Source organism: Gopherus evgoodei, chromosome 3 (assembly GCF_007399415.2).
Source record: "Gopherus evgoodei ecotype Sinaloan lineage chromosome 3, rGopEvg1_v1.p, whole genome shotgun sequence".
NCBI lineage: Eukaryota > Metazoa > Chordata > Testudines > Testudinidae > Gopherus > Gopherus evgoodei.
The window spans coordinates 212,550,445-212,564,983 of NC_044324.1; the positions used below are offsets into that span (position 1 = coordinate 212,550,445).

Here is a 14,539-nt window from a genome sequence, read left to right on the forward strand (position 1 = left end):
TAGTATTCTTTGATAACTTCCCATTTTAAACTGTTGGGGTGTTGCATGGTCCTACAAACAGTTGCCGTATCCCACTACAGATACTTTCCACTGGTAAACTAATCTATCTCTAGGAGATAAAGGTATGTGGATCAGGTGAGGCTTAGTTAATATTTTTTTTTTAAAAGGTCAGATCTTCAAATGGGAAATGCCTTTCGAAGAGCAAAATATTTTAATATTAGCTTTCTAGCTCTAGAACCTCTTGTTTAAATTCTTGCTGATGTCACAGCTTCAATGAAAGTGAATGTGATGGCTTCTTCAAAGCCTATGTTTTTCATTTAAAAAAAATCAGTATACAAATGAGACACTTCATGGGCAGTCGCTGGGTTAGCTTGAAGTAAGTTGGTATTTGATGCAATGGCATACTCACACTCCCAGCTGATTTTGTCTACACACAAAGTTGCACTAGTTTAACTAAAGATGTGGTTTTTAAAATGAGTTTGTTAAAGCAGAGCAACTTCGGATGAACTCCTGTCCCATTGAAATCAATGACAAAAAACTTTTCATTTAATTCAGTAGAGCCAGGATTTCACTTTTGGTGTTTAAATCTGTTTTCTATGGAGTCAGCTGGCAGATGCAGTTTAACTCCACATACGCCAGGTTTAAACCTATATAGAGCATTTACACAAGGTTTTGCACTGGTTTAACGAAATTCATTTTTAAAAACTGATTTAAGTTAAACTGGTGAAGATTCTGTAAAAAGACAAGCCCTTATTTGCTCCATTGGAAGCCATCTCTCTCTTCAAAGTTGTCCCAAGAACAGAACTACACGATTTCTTAAACTTAGAAATGAATTGCACTGGCAAGACTATTTTGGAAAACCACTAGGAATATTACACTTGCTTACCATTTTTATAAGATAAAAAAGCTAGATTATTTTGCTTAAAGAAAGAATTGACAAGTCATTATTTCTCTTTGCATGACTGAGGTATGCTTCATCAAGTGAAGCTAAACTTTCCAAGGGACTACTGTAAAATGCTTTTTCTTTGTATAAAAACCACTCCACAGTTCTAGTTAATGATAGGCCCTATGTGATCATTATTCAATATTCTTACATAGTGTGTTAAATGTAATAAACAAGAAAAAGAAATGGTCTGATCCTACATGGAAGTCCAAGGTTCTGGCATTAAATACTTTAAAAATAAAGTTTAAAGATAGTTGATGTACTTGTACAACAATCTTTCAGAGTTCAGATGGGCTCACAAAATTCTTTGGGCTATGCTCTGGAACCCTTACTGGTGCTGGTAGGTACTTTCCAGTAGTCCCATTCGCTCCTGAGAATAAGTGATCACTAACATGAGTACAGATGGCAAGATTTAGCCCTTGTTTGTGGAGTTCCAAAAAAGATCAGTTCTTTCTCTGGTTATATTTCAACATCTACTTGCAGCCAGTAAATCAGCTGGCAAGATGATATTGACTGAAATACCAGCACTATGCAGACAATGCAGCTCTACTTAATCTTTCACCACATATATGACCATGCAACTACTACCAAGATGGCCAAGTGGTTGGATGAGATCAGTTTATGAACAACAACTGACTGAAGCGGAATGTGAACAAGACAAAGGTTATGTTGGTGGGCAGAGGAAAACACTTGGAATAAATGTGCATGGTGCAGCCTCCTTTGGCTGATGATACGCATCCAGAGTTAGCCAATTCTGCCTGTAGTTCAAGAGTGCTCACAATTCCTAGCTGATGCTAAACTCTCTACAAAGCAGCATTCACAATCAACACTTCCTGTCACCACGGGTTGACTAGGAGATTGTCCTATTCTGGCAGACACTGACCCTAGCCTTGGTTATATTCACCTTCCTTACCTGGAATAAAATATTGTCTTCATGCCTGGGTATATCACATCAGCCCTTAGGAAACTCCAGCTAATACAGAGCACTGTAGCACATCTCCTCAACAACACAAGCTATGGCAAGCATGTCAAACCTGTCCCCGCTCTCTACACTAGCTTCCCCAAGAGTATCCAATCAAGTTCAAGGTCTTGGTATTTACCTTGAAGGTGGCATATCTAACAGATCACCTAAAGCTCCAGGATGAAGACCAGGGTCAACAACTCCACTTTTCCAGCACAATGGAACACTATCAGATGGCAGGAAACACAATCCGAGGGCCAGTCAGAATCTGTGCATCAAACTCCCACAGAAAGTAAGGACCCTCACAAACCTCACCACCTCCTCCAAGTGTAGGGTACATTCTTTCAACCTGCCTTCTCGAACACAGACAGAGCAGCATGTACCCTTAAACAGAAACTAAACATCCTGACCAAAACAAAAACTTAGGCCTTGTCTACACTACACAGTTGCAGCGCTGGTGAGGGGGTTACAGCGCTGCAACTTAGGGTGTGTACACACCTGCAGGGCATTACCAGCGCTGCAACTCCCTGTTTGCAGCGCTGGCCGTACACCCGGTCCTGCCTCGGGTGTAGAGGATCCAGCGCTGGATCACTAGCGCTGGTCATCAGGTGTAGACACTCACCAGCGTTTTTGTTGACCTCCGTGGAATAAGCAGGTATCCCAGCATACCTGAGGAAGCCTCTCTGGTAATTAAGCAAACTCCACTGCCCTCCAAGCAGGTCTCCTTCCCCGCGGTGTGCTCTGGCGTTCCCCAACCCCCCCCTCCAAGCAGGTCTCCTTCCCCGCGGTGTGCAACAGCGCTGCAGTGTGGCCACATCTAACACCACTTGCAGCGCTGGTTGCTGTAAGTGTGGCCACTCTGCAGCGCTGGCCCTATACAGCTGTACTAATACAGCTGTAACAACCAGCGCTGCAAAATTGTAGATGTAGACATACCCTCACACTCTGCTTGCAAGTCTCTGAGGAGAGGATGAGAGAAATGAACCACACACGACAGAAGTCAGTCATGTTGCTTCAGGCACTATTGGAAGGCACTCAGATACTACGGTTGATCAAGCAGATCACGATTTAGTGCCTTAAAATCACTTATGATGAGTGCTTGCTTATCACTCATTTTATTTAACAGGCCAATGGCTGTCTGAAAGCTATCAATGGAAAAATCTAACACAAAGATTTTCAAGGATGCCTATGTGATTTCGATGCCCAATCCTCTTTAAAATTAATAGGAATTAGGGCAGGGTTTCTCAAACAGGGGTCGCTGCTTGTGTAGGGAAAAAGCCCCTGGTGGGCCAGGCTGGTGTGTTTACCTGCCCCGTCCACAGGGTCGGCGGATTGCAGCTCCCACTGGCTCCAGGCCAATGGGGGCTGCGGGAAGCTTGGCCTAGAGCAGTGATCCACGGCCAGTGGGAGCTGCGATTGGCTGGACCTGCGGACGGGGCAGGTGAACAAACCAGCCCAGCCCCCCCAAGAGCTTTCCCTACACAAGCGGCGACCCCTGTTTGAGAAACCCTCAATTATGGTCCAAATCCTCAGACTAAAAGTCTCCAAAATATACAGCAATCCTGTTTAGATTGATAGAGCAACTGAAGAATTTTGTGGTATGTTACTGTGTATCCGAATGGATATCTTGTTGCATTTTGATTAAATATTCCTAAAGAATAGTAAAACAACAAAGCTGCACGCTTACGTACACATTATAAAGCACTGAAACACTTCCTACCACAGAGAGCAGAGAACACATCAACATTTTAAGAACTCTTTCTCCTCCCCTGCTGACCCCTTATGCCAGGAGTTCTCAAACTGGGGGTCGGGACCCCTCAAGGGTTTGTTAGGTTATTACGAGGGGTCACGAGCTGTCAACCTCCATTGCCAACCCCACTTTGCCTCCAGCATTTATAATGGTGTTAAATATATAAAAAGGTGTTTTTAATTTATAAGGGGGAGGGGTCGCACTATGTGAAAGGGCTCACCAGTACAAAAGTTTGAGAACCACTGGACTATAACCTATGGAACTGATTCTGGTAATACTTTCTACAAATTAGCAATCTTACCATCTCGGTTATGAAACTGACCTAGGAACTTTCTCCATAGCTGTATGTATAACAATCTTTTAACTACAATACACTCTCTTCTCTTTTTAGGTAAATCTTAGTTTAGTTTATAAGAATTGGCTATAAGCATGTATTTGGGTAAAATCGGAAAAACTCATGGATCTGGTGGGTGATGTGTCTGGTCTCTTGAGACTGGCAGAACTTTATGTATGGTGAACAAGACTAAAAGTAATTCTCATCATATTTGACTTGGCTATGTGGGAGGAAGCCCAGGAGATCTGTGCTTTAGTATCTTGATAACCAGTAAGGTGTTGTAGAAGCTGTTTTGTGGCTGTCTTGGTGAATCTAATTATTAGAATAAGACACTAGTTTTGGGAATCGTCTACCCCATAATTGCTCTGATTGAGCATGGCCCCTACAGGCACCACGGTCACATAGACCAGAAGGGACCATCATGATGATCTAGTTTGACGTCCTGCACATCGCAGGCCACAGAACCTCACCCACCCACTCCAGTAACTCAGCCAGAGATTAAGGGTGAATTTCAGAAGTCCTCAGATCATGGTTTAAAGACTTTAAGTTACAGAGAATTCACCATTTACACTAGTTTAAACCTGCAAGTGACCCGTGCCCCAGGCTGCAAAGGAAGGTGAAAACTCCCCTAGGGTCTCTGCCAATCTGACCCAGGGAAAAATTTGTTCCCAACCCCAAATATGGCAATCAGTTAGACCCTGAACATATGGGTAAGACCCACCTGGCAGATATCTGGGAAAGAATTCTCTGCAGTAACTCAGTGCCCTCCCTATCTAGTGTTCCATTACTGGCCACTGGAGCTATGTGCTACTAGCAGTCACAAATTGGCTATATGCCATTGTAGGCAGTCTCATCATACCACCCGCTCCATAAACTTATCAAGCTCAGTCTTTCAGATATAGTTATGGACACACCTGTTAATAATTACAGCAATTCTAATAATGTGTTGTAAGATAAATTGTATGTTAAAGGACTGCCACAGGAAACAAGAAAGGAAACCTTATTCCATTAAGTTTGCTGTAGAATGTTCATGAGCAAATAGGGAGCCAGTCCTGTAAAACAGTGCTCAGATTACTTCAACGGGGATACTTGCATAAATAAGAACTATCCTCTGAAGTAAGGTTTTGCTGGATCAGGTCCCAAGTTTAGCAGCAACAAAATGTGTGCTGGAGAATAGAATAAAATACTTATAACCCATCTGTCTCTGGTATTATGAAACTATCTTTGCTTGAAAAATTCCAAGAGCTACTCATCAGCTATTTGCACTTAAGTGTTAGTGAAAGCACAATATAAATCCATAAAGAGTGCATCCCTGAACACAAGAAGGCTTGGGTGTGTTTCTCCAGTTAATATAAACCAACAGTAGTACAATGGGGAGTCAAGCCCATTGTCTCCCTTTGCAGCAGTAGTAACACCTGTGCTCCTACAGACAGCACATCCCTGGCAGGAGCAGCAAAGTAATATGACTAGGGTTGAATCTGTTTTCTCTCCAATGCTGCTGCTACCAGAACATTGTGGTCAGCAGTGGAGGCACACCACCTACCAGATGGCTGGGAAATGGATACACATGTAGGGAGAACAGCAAGAGTAAAACGAAGAATGGAGGGAGAAGCAAATTGTTTAAGGGTGAGAGTTTTATCTGAAATTCTTTCATCTACCAATCTAATTGATGATGAGAGTTAATTGGAGGGCAAAAAATAGTCAGACATAAAACCTCACTTCTAAAATGCTGGAATCTCTTCTGTTATTTGAAAGAGCAAGGGAAGGAATAGATTCTCCCAAAGAGACTGAATTAAAGGCCTTTACATATAAATATAAAATACCTTTATTTATAGTCTGTAAATCTGTAGCCACACTTGAAGTCCATAAGGCCTGATCCAGAAGGCATCCTTATGTAGGAAAGGCACTTAAGAATGTACTGAATCATTTCCCTTTCGTCCTGAATTCCCATTCACACATATAGGGCCAAATTTATGCTCACCTGACTCACTCAAATCATTCTACTGACATTCCAAAGTGTCATAGTCTATATTAGATATTAGTCATAAAGTAGAAAATATCATTTTAATTTGCCCTCTTAGTGATACCAACGATTCAGGTCAGAGTTTAAAGTGTTAAAAATTTTGGTATACCTGCAGGTTTTGATGCAAATTTTCCTACTCAGTTACATTTCAAAATGGTTGTGGCACAGAAAGTTCCCTCTTGGTATGACAAGTTGTTTGTGCATACAACAGATTTTATCAAAAGAAGAATTTATCTAATCATATATTCCACTACATAAGTAGCTTTTATTTTCTCTTCACAGCACTAGCAGAGCAGCAAAGACAGAATACGAAAAATCAATAAGAGAAGAAAAAGAGTAAGCACTGAATGATTTCAGGACACCTTTCCATAACCCCTGACTATACAGGATCACAGAAGAACAACCTGGATAACTGTATATATTGAGCAAGCTAAACAACTATGCATATAATCAAGCTGATCGCTGTTACATATGTATGGATTTTATCAACCAGTTGAAAAAAAATTTATAAACTAACAGCAACCTGATTTACTACCTTTTATTTGTAACAACTGATCTATCTGTTATGGTTGTCTTTACTTTCTACATTCACTTTTCACATAGGAATTCAGGAAGGGAGCAGCATACATCTTGTGCTTTAACAGCACAAAATTGTTACCAGAGCAAACTTTTAAAAAATAAAAATACCCTGTATGAAAACATCTGCCCAGTAACATTCTGAAATGCAATTTTTTTAGAGCAGATTACAATATTTTTTGGCTAGAGGATGAATCCCTGCAAGTTATGAAAGCAACAGACTGATAAATTTCCATCTGTTCAAATATTCACCATGGTTTGATATACTCTCTGCCCTTAATGTCTGTTACAGAGATGCTCTCCCAAATACATAACTGCAAAATCAATTCAGTTGGGAAGTACATAAAACATTTTATGCTACAAATGGGAAAACATTATGAAAAATACTGAACTGCTAAACCCATCATGTGCTTAAAGGCAAAGACTTCTTTTATAAACAGATAATTTTATAAAACAGGATATAGGGACTTCTTGGAAGTCAACAGATTTTAACAGCAGCTGGTCAACAAAATAGATACTAGTTTACTAAAATTTTCTGAAGAGGATGACTTTTCCTTTCTTTCACCCTTATCCCTATGTAGTACTTTAAAAGAACTCCTTTGAGAAATGGTATCACCTAATGTTTCCATTTGCCCAGATGTTTTCCTCATTAGCCTGTCAGGAAAGGCAAATACAGGGTAATTCTAATGATAGAAAACACCTCATAAAAAAACCTCTCCAAATTTACTTTTCCACAAAATATAATTTTAAGGCACTTCATGAACTCATGTGGAAAGCAAACATCATTTACAAAATATTATTACTAGAAAATCTTAAAGATATTAAAAACCTGGAATGTCAGTCTACTGATAAAATTTCAGTGTATAAGACAGAATTCAACCATGGGCCTTATTAAGGCACTTTGCTCAATTCTGACTTCCATTTAGTTCAACAGGAAATGGTCTGAGCAACAGCCTGATCCTGCAATGTAGAATGCATAGGTGGACTGCTACGTTTGCAGAGACCCACTGAAGCTAGTGATTTCACATTGAGCATTGCAGAATAAGTACCCAAGGGGAATAAGGAGTGCTGAATAGGAAGCCTTGTCCTCTATTAACTAGGAAGAAGAAAGAAGTGATTTTAATATAATTATACTTAAATTTACTATTATTAATTATACATTTCTCTCAGTTCTTTGCACAATGTATAAGATATTTTATTTTTTCTATATCTGCATTTAGACAAAAAAAATTAATCAATCAGTATAAAAACCCACTTTATTAGAGATTTAAGATGTATTCAATTTGATCTTACATCTTCCACTATTGGTCTCAAGTCATTGTAAGTAGCTGGCAAAAGAAGAACAGGAAAGCCCAAGAAACAGTGCTCTAAAATTCACTGAGATCATTTCCAGGGGCATCACTCATTTTGGTCCCAAATTACTAGTGTTACACACATTTTGTCCTTTGATTGTTGAAATGAAAATTATTTCTGTCAGCAGCAAAGAATCATGAAGCTTGGGTTTGAGAGAGTGTTATTTACACTGAAGGGTGAAATTGAATTATTTTTGGTGTTTTTCACTGGGGTCTTTTCCACACCTCACATCCCACCTTTGAGCCTTGGCACATGGAGAGGTCTGCTTTCATCATTTACATGAAAATGACAGTAATAAGTCAGCAAAAATACAGCAAGTCTCTCCAGAAGTTTCTGAAATACTTGCAACTTTACCAAATCATATGAGAAAAACTGGGAGCTACTTCTATCTACTTCTCCCCACCCCACAGCAATATGAATGCAACTAGCAGTTTAAAACACTAGTTTGATAAAAGTGGGTGTGGGAATGGCTAGACAAGTCGCCAAGTCGGGATAGAATGGCTGTGACAAGCAGGAGGGAGAGGGCTGGGAAGGAGGAGGAGAAAAGATGGGGTGGGGAAGGGGGGGGCATGGAGTTGCAGAGATTTCAGCCCAAGTTGGCCCCGGTGGCTTCACAACACCCCTACATCTCATTTAGTCTGGTGCAAGCCCCCTGAATTCGCACCTTCTCAGCGCAAACACGAGGCTCTGGTTGCCACTTGGCACGAATTCAAACAATCCGTCTACGTTGTAATGCTGGAGACGTGACAAGCCCCCGAGGGCAGCAGCATTTATAGGGCGTGGGGGTAACCAAGAAGGAGGCGATTCAAGCTCCCCTCTCTCCCCGCCCCATTCCTAGGGGCATTACTGCACGTGAACAGCAGCAGCACGCGTGTGTCATGCCAGGTCCCAGCCCCGGCACCTGTCACATGGACATCGTGCAGCCCCACGTTCGTGCCACCCATGGGGGCACTTTCCGAGGGCTGCCTCCAATCCGGCTTCAGGAGGGCGGCAGACAATGGGGCGGCCCACCCACGCCTTTAGCTTTGCTAAGGGGCGGCGCCCCGCCCCCAAACGCATCAAGCAGGCTCCCCCCTTCCACCCCCTTTCCCCGGGCCGGAGCCACATGGCAGCGCTGCAAACACGGCTGGAAACGCCTCTGCCTCTCTCCCCTCCCCGCGGGCGGGACTCACCTGCGGCTGGCCCTGGGTGCTGTTGGCCGGCGGGGGATCGGGCTTGGCCCGCAGCACGGTGATGTGCAAGGTGAGCAGCAGGAGCCCCAGTAACAGCAGCAGCTCCGCCGCCAGCCGCACCATCCTCTTGAAGCGGGCGGCTTTAGGGCCCCGCAGGAGCGGCGGCAGCAGCCGGGGAGGAGGAGGAGCCGCCGCCGCCGGAGCAGACCCGGCAGGAGCAGCCGCCCCGCCGTCGGGCCGGGCAGGGGCGGTGGAGGCGCCGCCAGGCCACGTTGGAGCCAGGTCGGGACGGGAGGCCCCGGGGCAGCAGCAGACGGCGGCGAGGAGCGGGCCTGCTGCAGGGGGCTCGGCGGGCAGCCCCGCGCTCCGGAGTCCGCATGGGCTCGCCAGGGGGTCTCCGGGGCGGGGGGCTGGGGAGCCAGGCGCGCGGGGCAGCCTGCAGCCGGCGGGAGCCCGGGCCGCGCTCCGCATCCAGGGGGAGGCGAACAGGGAGCGGCCGCTGGGCTCCCTCACATGGCGGGGCCGGTGCCGGGACACCGCGGGCTGTTGCTGCAGGCTCAGCGGAGGGGAGGCCGCTGGCTTCCGCCAGCTGCGCTGTCCTCCCCCACCACGGTGCGGGACTTGGTTCTCCCTAGCCCCCCCGCACGCTGCACGAGCTGCCCTAGCCCCCCAGCCTCACTTCACTGCACGGGCTGGGCTCCCCCTCTCACAGTGCACGGGCTGCCCTAGCCCTCTCGTACCCCCCCCGACACTGCACGGGTTGGGGGCCCCTACCCCCCCCGACACTGCACGGGCTGGGGGCCCCTACCCCCCCTCGGACACTGCACGGGCTGCGCTAGCCCCCCTCACACTGCACTGCTGCGCCCCCAGTTCCCTTTACATTGCACGGGCTGGGCGCCCCCCCCTCACCAGTTCCCTTAACACTCACAGGCTGAGCGCACCACCCCCCCTGCACGGGCTGCCCTAGTCCTCCAGTCCCCCTTTCACTGCACTGCTGCGCCCCAGTTCCCCTTACAGTGCACGGGCTGGGCGCTGCCGAACCCGCTGCGCGATCTCTCGCTCTTCCCCTGACACTGCACGGGCTGCGCCCCCTTCCCAAGCAGTGCCCTACCGACCCCCTATAAGGCTGCCGTTAGGCACGGCTTTATGCCCCGAGCCCTCTGACAGCCGGATCCCAGGGCGGATGGCTCCCTTCCTGCCCCGGAGAGGGGTGACTCCCTTCTGCGCCCAGCGCTGGCCCCGGGGGCTGAGTTTAGCTCTGAGCTTGAGGTGCTGGAGCCCCGCTCCTCCTCCTCCTCCTCCTGCCGGTGCTGCGGGCTGCAGCCTCGGGGACACTCATCTCGGCAGGGCGGCGGCAACTTCCCTTTGCCCTCATGCTGCTGCGGGCTGCTGCTGCCCTTTCATCCCGCTGCCGAGCGGCGGGCAGGCGGGCGCTGCTGATTTCTCCCCTGCTGGGCTAATCCGGGGTAGACTGGTGCCTGTCCCCTCCTCCTCCTAGGAGCTAAACTCCCAGTGCGGCGGCAGCAGCAGCAGGGGGACTGGACTGCAGAGCTTTAGCGATCTGCTCTGCTTGCGCTCTGGATACCTGGCTCCATCTCTCTGTCTCTCTCCTGCAATGACCCTAGGCCAGCTCCTCTCACTCCCTCCTGCCACCGAGTGTGTGTGTGTGATTGCAAGCGGCTGGCCCTCCTCTTCTTCCAGTCCAGCTTTCTCTCCCCCTCTTTCTCTTTGGAGAGGAGTGAGCTCTGTGAGTGATGCTTTTATACTGCGCTCTCGCTCGCTCGCTCTCTCCGCTGTCCCCTTTCCCCCTCCCATCTTCCCCTTCTTTGAGCCTCCTGTTGCAGCCTGATCTCTTTTCTCCACTGCCTGTGGCTCTGCTGGCTGCTCCTCATTGATTCCCTGTGCAGCCTTGCCTTGCCTCGCCTCACCTCATCTGCAGCCAGTGCTCTTACTTCTCTGCTCTAGGAAAGGAAGCAGTGGGCACAATTCTCTCTCTTCCCTGCACCTTGCATAGGCATTTATACCAGAGCAAAGTGGGCATAAAACCCCACCAAAACAGAATGGAGGCATTGTATATGCACTTTGAACTGGTGCAAATAACTATGTAAAGTATAGGGCAACAGAGAGTGCAAACCCTTTATATTCCTCACTCTCTGCTTTGCTCTCAAGAATTTATAATTAGCCTGGAAAAATGGGAAATGTGTCCCTAGGGTTAAAATTAGTTTTCATTTTTTCAAAAAAATAAGGGCTGTGTCCTCAGCTGGCGTAAATCAATGCAGGCTGATTTCAGAAGGTGAAGATCTGGTCCAATATGTGAGTTGTTTGTTTTGAAGTTATAAAGTTACCAAACAAAATGGAAGTGTTGGACTCTGACATTGTTCCTCTGCAGTTCAAAAAGCCTATGTAAGAATATTGTTCAGGTGTGGGCCATATCAGTGATCAGTATTTCTAAGCATTGGTGACCAAATAAAAATAAATAAATCTTACAATGGCCAAGAGACTGAATTTCTTTACACTGCATTATTGGTATGAAAGGCAAGGAAAAGTTCCCTGCACCAAAACTGGTTTACAGTCTGAATGATTTTATCAGAAGGGTCTTTATGGGCTAAAGGCCAAATCCTTTTTACCTTATGTGATTTGTCCCATTAACCTCAGCAGACTGGTTCAAGTGAGAAAAGCAAGCAGTGTCGGGCCCCTTGTCAGTAATCTGCAGATTCATGGTAGGAAACTGATCACCTCTTGTAAACTGAGTGTGACTCCACTGAAGTGAATGGACTGTTTTTTTTAGACCATTAGGCTGCTTTACACCACTCTGAATCTGCTCTCCCCATCAGTCATACACCAAGTCCTTCTCAGCGAGCCCAAAGGACACGTACCTATGAAAAACTGGCATGAGATGAACTGCCGGGACATCTGGTGGTTTTTGTAGATCTGTGTAAATGAACAGATTAAAGAATGATTTAGAAGAGTATCTCATATCCTTCCACTGAGAATTTTTTCCTGATTAGAATCATTATAAAATAACGCTAGACCTGAAATAACTGTGTTAAGGTAACAAGGAGACTGTGACTAAAAGCCACAAACTCTGAGAAGTTCAGTTTTTAAGGATTTTTATCCACTAATACATCTCATTGTGTCTCAGTACTGCAGCACATATGATCTGCATATCTGTGCACTGATCAGAATGAATATAGTTGCTCTCTAATTTGCCTTTATTTGGAGACCACGTGGGAAGTCACATATAACATTAACATGCTTTCTTGTGTTCATATGTATTCATGACATATTTACATGTAACACAGTCATACTTGGAAATACTGCATTGATATTATAATAGTGTATAGAACTAGCACATTATATTAAAAAAAACTATGAAAAGTAGCTATTTTTCCAAACACATTTTGGACATTAAAAAAAATAAAAATACCAAGAAGCATAACCAGTGATATGTTTTAAATTAAACATCTTTGGCCAGGTTCTCTTCTCAAGAACACCAGTATGATTCTGGAAGTCAGTGGTGTGTTAAGGTATAAAATCAGTGTACGCAAACAGAATCAGGCCCTTTCTCAAAAGAATTTCTCCAAGAAAACATTTGATTAATATTTTTTCAAAATACTGTATTTACCTTGGTGTCAGATGCCATAAGCCCCAGATAAGCACAGTGGAGTGTGCTGCTTTCTTAAGTGCCGACATGAATAGTAATCACCCATTCCCACTGTTTGCTCTCACTACATGTGTTCCTACTCTACATAAGTGCTATCACTCATGCATAATTAGGTTAACTACATACCTAACAGGCTTATTTGCTGCCTCCACCTGTACTCAGTCTCTGGGCAACTGCATGAGTGAGTTGGAGAGTGTCAGTGAAATGTAAAAGTGTGGTGGTAACTAGGCAAACATTAGTTCAGTGGCCTTCGGATTTGCAAAATACTAAGCTGAGAGAGTGGAGTTGATTTAAAGTTATATAATAAAAAACACAGATGGTAACTGTTGAAGCTGCTGGTATATCAGAGTTCAATAATTTAAACAAAATAAAGACAAGATTCTTGAAAAGTGGCAGAATAATTACAACCCGGACCACGAAAGTTGTCATGCTGGAAAGGTGGAAAAGGTCAAAGAAACTTGCGCTACTGGTTTACCAAGGCCTGCCACCCTCAAGTTCCTGTCAGTTAATCCACTTTGTTGGGGGAAGCTGGAAACTTGCCATGTGAGGGATGTGTTTTTAGATATGAATGTTACAAATCAGTGGCTGGAGAGATGGAAAGATCATAATGCAAAACAGTCTGAGGACGGGATAGTGACAAAAACAAACATGGGTTTGCTGCTACGCTCTGGGTAATGTACATCCTCCCTGATCTTATGAAAGACTATGAACAAATAGAAAGGCATCTTTAATCCAGATGAGCTGAGTCCGTACTAGTGTGTGTTTCCTGATGGGGCATTAACTTCTATGTGTCAAGCTGTTGTGCAAAGATGATAAAGGACAGAGCAACAATACTGTGAGTGGATGGCAGCAAGGAACTGGATTCTCTTGTGACTGGAAAAAGCAAGGATCCATGTTGTTTTAAAAATCTGGAAACATCACTTGTACCCCCATGGTGCCAACAACTCTGCATGGATGACTGCAGAGACATGGAAAAATGCACAACAAAATGCAGTATAAAAAAAGCAATTCTGCCCTGTGTCTGTTGCGTGGCTCATATAGATGAATCATAAACATTTTTAAGTAGCAAACATGACTTTATTGGTACATCCAGTGGATTGAGGGTCATAGTGTGGGGTTAAAGTAAAGGAGTTTTGCTAAAAGCCAAGGGAGAACTCTTCCTCTGGCATGAGGCAGACTTGCTCCACCACCTGTCATTTCCTCACTGGGTAGTGAAGTGAGGACTCACCATGAAGGGGGATTTCCAGCTGAGGACTGCAGGAGGAGCTGTTGTCTACCCTGGGGGTTTTGGGGACTCCCAGCCTTAATAATAGCGATACCTAGCTTTTATGCAGTGCTTTTCATCAGTAGACTTCAAAGTGCTTTACAAAGGAGGTTAGTATTGTTAGCCTTATCTGTAAAAGCTGAGACACAGAGAGGTGAAGGGACGTACCCAAAATCACTCAGCAAACCACTGGCAGAGCTGGCAGTAAAACCTAGGTCACCTGAGTCCTGGTCCAGTGCTCTGTCCCCTGGGACACACTGCCTCTCACTTCTGTCCAGTAGGTAAAGTAGAAGCAACTCAGGTTTCCCAAGTCAAGAGACTCCTAACAGACTGTTCTAGTTGGTGATATGTCTCTTTGCTAGCTCCCTGAGAGTAAGGAGTCCCCTCTTTCCTCTCCTTGCCAGGCTCTGAGGGAAGAGGGGACTGAAGACCGCTGCTCCTCTCACCTTGAAAACTTCAGTTTCCTCTCCAAGGATAAAAACAGGCACAGACAGCTCCT

General features: G+C 45.2%; 1 protein-coding gene across 2 annotated transcripts in view; it reads right to left on the bottom strand.

Annotated features, from left to right (window-relative positions):
- ISM1 (isthmin 1) overlaps positions 1 to 9,235 on the bottom strand; it is a 55,648-nt gene extending 46,413 nt beyond the window's left edge. For both annotated transcript variants that reach the window (XM_030557992.1, XM_030557991.1), the window contains exon 1: positions 9,113 to 9,235. In XM_030557992.1, coding sequence (XP_030413852.1) covers positions 9,113 to 9,235 — 123 coding nt within the window. The remainder of the gene's footprint in view (positions 1 to 9,112) is intronic.
- Positions 9,236 to 14,539: the final 5,304 nt, after the last annotated feature.